This window comes from Mus pahari, chromosome 1, assembly GCF_900095145.1.
Source record: "Mus pahari chromosome 1, PAHARI_EIJ_v1.1, whole genome shotgun sequence".
In the NCBI taxonomy this organism is placed as follows: domain Eukaryota; kingdom Metazoa; phylum Chordata; class Mammalia; order Rodentia; family Muridae; genus Mus; species Mus pahari.
The window spans coordinates 116363049-116372178 of NC_034590.1; the positions used below are offsets into that span (position 1 = coordinate 116363049).

At 47.6% G+C, this 9130-nt stretch overlaps 1 protein-coding gene across 2 annotated transcripts; it reads left to right on the plus strand.

Moving 5' to 3' along the window:
- The first annotated feature begins 253 nt into the window (after positions 1-253).
- On the plus strand, positions 254-3471 carry Mrpl11 (mitochondrial ribosomal protein L11). Of its 2 annotated transcripts, none has more exons than XM_021212385.1 (5): positions 254-447; positions 824-919; positions 1269-1362; positions 1447-1606; positions 3026-3297. In XM_021212385.1, the coding sequence occupies exons 1-5, from the start codon at positions 325-327 to the stop codon at positions 3129-3131; spliced, it is 579 nt and encodes a 192-aa protein (XP_021068044.1). In that variant the 5' UTR covers positions 254-324; the 3' UTR covers positions 3132-3297. The 2 variants fall into 2 exon arrangements, with proteins under 2 accessions (XP_021068044.1, XP_029398174.1); XM_029542314.1 differs by lacking the exon at positions 254-447 and adding an exon at positions 469-655 and having other exon boundaries at positions 3026-3471.
- The last annotated feature ends 5659 nt before the right edge of the window (positions 3472-9130 follow it).

Sequence of the window (9130 nt, forward strand, 5' to 3'; positions counted from 1 at the left end):
ATACCCACAATGCTGTGCGGAGACTCAAAGTCCCGACCTCCTGTTTGGCTGTCTAAGGTGATGCCTGTGCGCACCGCTGAGGGAAAGTGTGTACTGAAACCATACAGGGTCTCGTCCTGCCTTCAGAGCGCAAACCTCAATTAATTCTTATATTCCACAATTCGTCTTTAGTTGGAGAGCTGTATGCCTGAAGCAAGACTGCTCTTCTTTGGTCTCACTTACCCTAGCCCAACACGAGGGCCCTTCGCCTCCGACCCAAGATGGCCGCGCCCAGAGCGTAGTTCTTTGCTTCGCCGAGGCGAGCTAAGATTAAAACCCTACATCATGTCGAAGCTAAGCCGGGTCACTCGGACCCTCAAGAAGCCCGAGGCCGGCGGCGTGATCCGGTCCATCGTGCGAGCAGGCCAAGCCATTCCTGGGCCTCCACTAGGTCCCATCTTGGGTCAGGTGCGGTGTGTGGAGCCCGGCCTGGGAGACGTGGGCGAGTGCGCCGGAGCCGGGGAGTCTCCGCTGCTCACACCTTCAGGCCTTAGGTCCTTGTATTACTTACGTAGCCTCTTTTGACCTCAGCACCTCTGACCCCCAAGTTGGCTAGTTGATGATTAAGTGGTACCTTGTGGACGAATCGCCTGGCACCCAAAGCTATAGAATCAAGGTAGAAGAAATACACACACACACAATACACACACACACAATACACACACACACACGCGCGCGCGCGTACACACACGAAGATGAAGTGAAGGGGGGAAGGGACAGGGGCTCCTGGTTGGTAGAAAGCCTTCAGCTCCCATACTTAACTTGGTTTATGTGTTCCTCATAGCGAGGTGTCTCTATCAACCAGTTCTGCAAAGAGTTCAATGAGAAGACAAAGGACATCAAAGAAGGCATTCCCCTGCCCACAAAAATTTTTATAAAGGTAGAGAGACTCATTCTCCCATATACTTCCTTGGCGCTTGAAACTAGTCACCCTGGTCGCTTCTCTGTCTCTAACTTGGTTGCCACCTTCTACTTATCATTTACACAGAAGCCTAGACCATAATTTCTCTGAACTAGCTTGATCCTGACATATTGTGGTTCTTAGCTCTCATCTCATCGGGGCTTCCAGAGGAGAGTTGGGCTAGGAATAAAAATGGTAGGGAAGTGTGCTGTAGATTTGTTTTCCTGTCTTTTGTGGTACACAAGTTGGTGGGAGAAGGAAAGGGACATTGAAATGTCTTGGACTGGATAGAAAACCAAGAAATTCTCATGTACCTTCGTCTGTTAAGCCCGACAGGACATTTGAACTCAAGATTGGGCAGCCCACTGTTTCCTACTTTTTGAAGGCAGCTGCTGGGATTGAGAAGGGGGCCCGGCATACAGGTAAGGACTAGAGTGGGCAGCTGAGAGTGATGTATCCAGAGAAATGTAGTGGCACTTGAAGAATTCTTTGTTCCTTCTTCCCAGGGAAAGAGGTGGCAGGCCTGGTGAGTTTGAAGCACGTCTATGAGATTGCTTGTGTCAAAGCTAAGGATGATGCTTTTGCGATGCAGGATGTACCCCTGTCTTCAGTGGTCCGCTCCATCATTGGCTCTGCCCGTTCCCTGGGCATTCGAGTGGTGAAGGAGTGAGTATCTTGATAGGAACCCAAGAAAGTTCTTGATTTGGGAGTAAAGCTGAGACGGCCCGTTTCAGTGAGGTGCTTGGGTTTGGTTTGTTTTTCTTCTCTTTTCTTTCTTTCTTTTTTTTTTTTTTTTTTTTTTTTAAAGATTTATTTATTTATTATAAGTACACTCCAGAAGAGGGCGCCAGATCTCATTACAGATGGTTGTGAGCCACCATGTGGTTGCTGGGAATTGAACTCAAGACCTGAAGTGCAGTCAGTGGTCTTAACCGCTGAGCCATCTCTCCAGCCCCATTTGTTTGTTTGTTTGTTTGTTTTGGTTTTTCGAGACAGGGTTTCTCTGTGTAGCCCTGGCTGTCCTGGAATTCACTCTGTAGACCAGGCTGGCCTCAAACTCAGAAATCCGCCTGCCTCTGCCTCCCAAGTGCTGGGATTAAAGATGTGTGCCACCACACCTGGCTTGTTTTTCTTAATTTATAGCCTATGTTAGTTAATGCATATTAAGCTTCATTGTGACATTTTCATACATGTCTAGCAGACTCTATCAGAAGGATATGGGTTGAAGCCTCATCTCGTTTGGAATATATTTCATAAGCACCTGTTCTGTCCTGGACATGGATCTGGACACTGGCTAGAACCAGGAATGGACCGTAGTACCTGGCCACTCTGGAGAAATGTGTATTCCTAAAATAGAGGCAGACCCCTACATAGAGGCTTAGACTAGCAGGTAGTCAATGTTATAAAATCAATGGATGTCATGCGAGCAGAGAGGAGAGTTCCTGCTTTTACCTGATATGTCATTGAGGACTCTGAGGGAGGTGACATGGAAACAGCCCAGGAAAGGAGGGTGAAAGAGGATAAGGTTACAGTGAACAAGGAGAGTGAAGGAGCTGACGCTAAGTTCACTCTGGTCTAGGAGCCTTGTCTAGAGGCAGATGGGATGTGGCCTGAGGGAAGGACCAGTCAGAAGGGTCCCTTGTCAAGTAGGAGAGCATTTGCCCCAGAGCCCAGCAGAGACAGGAGCAGGGACAGTTATCACTGGCCGCTTGCTGCTGGTGTCATTCCCTACAGCAAGACTGGTGTCAGTTTTTCCTCACTGGGTGCGGTTAGAACACAGTCTTCCTGGATAGTTTTTTTAAATCCTTAAAGTATGTAGATCTGTGACTCCCTCATTTGAAATGTTTGTGGCTCAAAGGAAGGCATAGGAAATCCCAATGGTATAATAGAGGCCACAGGTTAAGTAGGACTTTAAGACAGGAGTCAAGGCAGAGGAAGATAGAGTGTGTGAGTTGTGGTTCCAGGTAGAGAAACCACAGATGAGCAGAGGTATGACAGATGGAAAGTCCAGGGAGGGAAGTGGGCAGGGCAGCTGGGGTCTGTGCCAGGACCCACTCCTCACTGACCGTCTGTCTCTTTCTGTAGCCTCAGTGCAGAAGAACTGGCGGCTTTCCAGAAGGAACGAGCTGTGGTTTTGGCTGCTCAGAAAGAGGCGGATTTGGCAGCCCAGGCAGAAGCTGCCAAGAAGTGACCCCAACTGTCTACACTTTGAGAATTTGTAGTGAGAGGCTGAGAAAGGGGCCCACAGAGGAAGCTGAGCCAATGGACTTCATGGCAACCCAATTTATAGTTTCCTGACATTTCCGTACATACACTGTGCCAAGAGATTGAGCCTGAATAAACATCCTTTGTTATCACCTCTCAGCTTCTCTCCTGAGACCCCAGAGATGGGGACCAATTCTGACGGTTACCAGCCTTCACAGGTGTGAGCTGCCCTACAGGTGAACAGGAATCTTAACGCTTCTCCTCCTGTGAACACAGGCTCAACCAAGCAAATTATCATGCCCAATGCCTTGGCCAGTCTTGTATTATATCAAAATAACCAAATCTTGGTACTTTATAAAGAAAAGGTATTTATTTGGCTTCTGATTCATGGTGCTGGTGTGTGGCAAGGGCTCACTTGGCTCTGTCACAGCATGGTACAGTGAAACAGTCACATACATAGGGCTATCTGTGTGAGGTGACCTCACCTGGACCAGTGCCCGCCTTAAGGCCAACGTTAGTGAAGGTTGGACTCCCAGAACCCTCTTCCAGACCACACTTGTTTTAAAAATGAGATTCATTCATTTTATATGTAACTGTTGTTTTGCCTGCATACATGTATGTGCACTGTATGCATGCTTGGTGTCTGTCAGAGAGGGTATTGGATCCCCGGAGCTGGATTATGGGTAGTTATGAACCAGTGTGTAGATCCTAGGAGTTGAACCTGGGTTCTCTGTAAGAGCAACAAACAAGTGCTCTTATCTGCTGAGCCATCTCTCTGCCCCCACCTCCCTTACCTGCTGAGCCATCCATCCACCCCATCCCCCTAACCTGCTGAGCCATCTCTCCATCCCATCCCCCTTACCTGCTGAGTCATCTCTCCATCCCACTCCCCTTACCTGCTGAGCCATCCATCCCTCCACCCCATCCCCCTTTGTTCAGATAGAATCTCACTAACTGGACATCCTTGAACTCACGGAGATCCACCTGCCTCTGCCTTCCACATTGCTGGAATGAAAGCTTGCACCACCCTACAGGGCATAGCCCCCACTTCCTAAGGAATCCACCACCTCCCACACTGAGGCACGTGTCAGAACATTCAGGCTCTGAGTGGGACAAGTGGGAGTAGAGCCCAGGAGAAATCCTATGTTCAGGGTGGAAGATGTTGTTTCCTGATGAAGCTGCTGCTTATGCAAAGCCTTGACTTCTAGTCCCAGCACTTCAGAGCCGATGAGCCTGTATTCTTCCCTTAGGGATGAGAGAAGGCACAGTCGATGGGGTTCACAGACACTATGGCTTGGGCGTGTTGCTTGTCTTTCCTTTATAAATGTTGGGGAGTTTGTACCTGAGAAACTGGAGCCTGGCAGAGAATTAAGATCACAGATAGGGTTGTTCCTATATCCAGGGGCAGCTTCAGGCCTCCCTGCTGAGTCGACATGTTTTGTTTCTGAGGCAGGATCTCATGTCGCCTTGGCTGGCCTGAAACTGGCTGGCTGAGCACACCAGCTTGACCTCAAAGGTCTGCCTGCCTCTGCCTCTCAGTGCTTGGGTTATAGGTGTGCGTTGCCACACCCAGCTCCTTACTAAGGCTGGTTATTTGCTTTTTAAAAACTTGCCATTTGGGGCTGGAGAGATGGCTCAGAGGTTAAGAGCACTAGCTGCTCTTCCAGAGGTCCTGAGTTCAGTTCCCAGTGACCACATGGTGGCTCACAACCATCTATAGTGAGATCTGGTGCCCTCTTCTGGCTTGCATGCAGGCAAAACACTATACATAATAAATCTTTAAAACAAAACAAAACTTGCTGGGTTTTTGGTTCTGTTTTGTTTTGTTTTAATGCTGTTGGAGATGAAACCCAGGACCTCATTCAGCCAGAGCCAGGGCTGTGTCACTCTGAGCTCTGCCTCTACCAAGCTTCTGAATCTACCCTGGGTCAGGGAGAACAGCTGAATCACAGCCCCAGACCTACATAAGTGAAATTCCAGTAAATGCCTATCTGAGAGGTCCTTGGGGACCCTTGGCCTGCCTGAGAGGTCCTTGGGGACCCTTGGCCTGCCTGAGAGGTCCTTGGGGACCCTTGGCCTGCCTGAGNGAGGTCCTTGGGGACCCTTGGCCTGCCTGAGAGGTCCTTGGGGACCCTTGGCCTGCCTGAGAGGTCCTTGGGGACCCTTGGCCTGCCTGAGAGGTTCTTGGGGACCCTTGGCCTGCCTGGGAAGCCCTTGAGGACCCTTGACCTCCTGTTTTCCCATTCTATAGAACATCAAGTGTTCTCTCAGAAGAGAAGCAGAATTGACAGGAAAGATGAAGTTTGTGTTTGCCGTGTGTTATATACTGGACATTTTTTGTCAACATTCTGAACAACAATTTAGTCAAATTTTCACATAGTATTAATAGTTAAACATTGTTTACTAATACAATTAAAACTTTTATTACATGTGTATAATCTATTATATACATGTATATATCTTTATACACTATTACTTTTTACTGTTGAGACTATAATATAATTACATTATTTCTCCCTCCCAACCCTTTCATATTCCTCTCTTTGCTCTTTCACATTCATGGCCTCTTTTTTTCATCAGTTATTATTTGCATATAGGTATATACATATATATTTCTAAATACAACCTGTTCAGTCTGTATAACGTTACTTGTATGCAGATTTTCAGGACTGACCATTTGGTATTGGCTAACCAGTTGGCATGCTCGTTCCCAGGGAAGGCTTAGCATTCCTTAGCTGCTTTTGTTTGTGTGTCAGGCTGGGCCCTCACAGGTGCTTCCTCACCCACTTTGGTCTGTCTGTCGTCCCTCACCCACTTTGGCATGTCTGTCTGTCTGTCGTGCCATCTTTGGCTCATATTTAGACAGTCATGTTGGGGAGACTTTTGAGAATAGCTTCTGCAGTTACACAATCTTAGGGTAAACCTCCTCGTCCTCTGGCTCTTACAACATTTTTACCCCTCTTCTGAAATGTTCCCTGAGCCTTAGCTGGAGAATATTTTGTAGATGTGTCCATTGGTACTGGGCTCCACAACTCTATATTTTAGTTGGTTTTGATTTTCTGTGCTGGTTTCTGTCTTAAAAAGAGAAGTTTCCTTGATAAGGGGTAAGGAATACAAGGACGCTGTCTGTGGGCATAAGAACAGAAGTCTCCGTTGTTAGGAATCATGCTGGTTTAGTAAAGTGTGGCTGTAAACTCTACTTGAGACCCGTGACTTCACTAGCTCCCGGTAGTTGGCTAAGTTACTGATTCCAGGCATCATCTCCCTCGCGTTGAGTGGGGCTTAAGTCCAATTAGAATCCTTGGTTACCACCAAGGAAGAGGCAACACTATTGCAGCCTTAGCTCTGCCTTGCTGTTTGTTGAGGTTGTTCATAGGTGTTGTTGCTGGGGAGAACCACTGGTCGCCGCTCTCCCTGGAGGCTGGTGTGGCTGGTGTGGCACCATGGAAGCCAGCCCTCAGGAAGGACGTTCTCAATTCAGTGCTGGATACACTGTCACACTATAATTGAGAATAGTTGCAAAGTGTTACAAAGCATCTATAAGGAAACAAAACTAGATGGCTCAGTCTGTAAGGTACTTACTATACAAGCACGAGAATCTGAATTCAGTCTCCTAGAACCCACATGAAAAAGCTGAGTGTAGGGTTGGAGAGATGGCTTAGGGGTTAAGAATGCTAGCTGCTCTTTCAGAGGTTCAAGTCCCAGCAACCACAAGGTAGCTCACAACAATCTATGGGATCTGATGCCCTCTTCTGGCATAGAGGTGTACATGCAGATAGAGCACTCTTCAACAAAAAGAAAGTTTAACTTGCTGGGTGGTGGCACACACCTTTATTCCCAGCACTCGGGAGGCAGAGATAGCAGACCTCTGTGATTAAGGCCAGTCTGGTCTACAGAGTGAGTTCCAGGGCTGTACAGAGAAACCTGTGTTGAAAAATGGGAGAAAAAAAAGAAGGTTAATTGTGAGTAAGCCCTGTGCTGTCACAGTCACGAGGAAGGCAGAGTTGGGACTCCTGGGATCTGCTGCCTAACTGTAGTCAACGAAGTCTACAGCACATGAACTCGGGTGCAGCACACAAATCTCTGGGTTCAGTGAGAAACCCTGACTCTAAATTAAGGTAGAGATGAGACTGGAGAAATGGCTCAGCCAGTAAGAGCAGCTGCTGTCCAGTTGTAAGCACTGCAGCTGAGTCTGGCACCCACATAACTTCTGACTCAAGCTGGGCACCCAGCAATGTCTGGAGCTCTAGCTCTGAGGAAGGCTCTGTGACAAGAAGATTGGTGGGGCTTGCTCGCCTCCAGCACTGACAAGAAAGTATCCCCAGGATTAGGAGAGCCCTGCTTTGAAGGGAGAGTAAAGGATGGTAAAGGAGCAACATGAGGACCAGGTCTGCGCTCCATGTGCCGTCCTGTGTGCCTGAGCACATACACATATACATATATATTAAAAACTCAAACATTAAAAAAAAATAAGGGAAATGGAGAGATGGCTCAGGGATAAAGAGCATTGGCTGTTCTTCCTGAGGTCCTGAGTTCAACTCCCAGCAACCACATGGTGGCTCACAACTGTCTATATCTATAGTTTCATGGGATCTGATGCCCTCTTCTAGTGTACAGATGTACATGCAGACAAAACATCCATATACATAAAATACACAAATAAATAAAAATTTAAAAATAAGATAGAGATTGAAAAAGACATCCAGTATTGACCTCTGGTCTCCACATGCATTGGTACACACAGGCACTAATACATAAATATGTATGCAGACATGAACATACAAACATAGACAAAAGCAGAAGAGAAAAGGGAAGGAAAAGGTGGGTGTACTGCTAATTATGGTAGTGCATGCCTGGGAGACAGACACAGGAAAACCAGAAGTTCAAGGTCATCTCAGTTACGTGGCAAGTTCTAGTCCAGCCTGGGCTACATAGGACCCTGTCTCAAAAGAAAATTTGCCACCAATGATGGAGACTGTCTTAGTTTCTGACAAAACTCACTTTAATCCGGTCTGGGTTCATCCTGAGAGGTGGGCTGGCTGAAATGGAATGTGCGAGAGGAAAATGGAAGCCTAGACAAGATTTTCTGATCAAGGCTCCAAAGTTTAATAACCGAACTCCGTTTAAATAACATGGAAAGATCCCCAGCCCCCTCCTCAGTCTTTGAAGTTGCCGGCGGCGGTCAGATCATAGGCGGGTCCAAGGATCGAGGCAGGGACGAATGTCTGTTGGTGTAGGCGGTCCAAGGATGCCGCATTCTGGGAGATCCAGGGGGGTCCTCTCGGTAGGCGGTGGAGACACAGCAACTCTCTGGTGGGCCTCAGCGCCTGTAGGGGGCTGGCGCTTTGAAGGAGAGTGATTAGTGTAACAGCAAGGTAGGCTTGGCGGCAACAAGGAGGTGGGAGACCCCAACATCTTAGTTAGGGTTTTACTGCTGTGAACAGATACCATGACCAAGGCAACTCTTATAAAGGACAACATTTAATTGGGGCTGGCTTACAGGGTCAGAGGTTCAGTCTAGTATCATCAAGGCAGGAACATGGCAGCATCCAGGCAGGCATGGTACAGGAGGAGATGAGCATTCTACATCTTCATCTGAAAGCTGCTGGCAGAATACTAGCTTCCAGGCAGCTAGGATGAGGGTCTCAAAGCCCATGCCCACAGTGACACACCTACTCCACAAGGCTATACTTCCTAATAGTGCCACTTCCTGGGCCAATCATATTCAAGCCATCACAGTGACACACACCTTTAATCCCAGCACTCAGGAAGCAGAGGCAGTTAGATCTCTGTGAGTTGGGGGCCAGCCTAGTCTACAGAGAAAATTCCAAGATATTCAAAGCTACACCTAGAAACCCTCTCAAGAAAAGAGAGAGAGAGAGAGAGAGAGAGAGAGAGAGAGAGAGAGAGAGAGAGAGAGAGAGGCAAAAATCCTTGAATGAAACGATGTTATGAGACTCCTGCTGATGATTTGTTGTGACCTTT

Bases quoted from the DNA above. Each gene is read 5' to 3' on its own strand.
- Mrpl11 (XM_021212385.1), top strand. From the start codon at position 325: ATGTCGAAGCTAAGCCGGGTCACTCGGACCCTCAAGAAGCCCGAGGCC. The intron at 1,363-1,446 runs GTAAGGACTAGA...CCTTCTTCCCAG, and splicing joins GAAGGGGGCCCGGCATACAG to GGAAAGAGGTGGCAGGCCTG. The intron at 1,607-3,025 runs GTGAGTATCTTG...CTCTTTCTGTAG, and splicing joins GGCATTCGAGTGGTGAAGGA to CCTCAGTGCAGAAGAACTGG.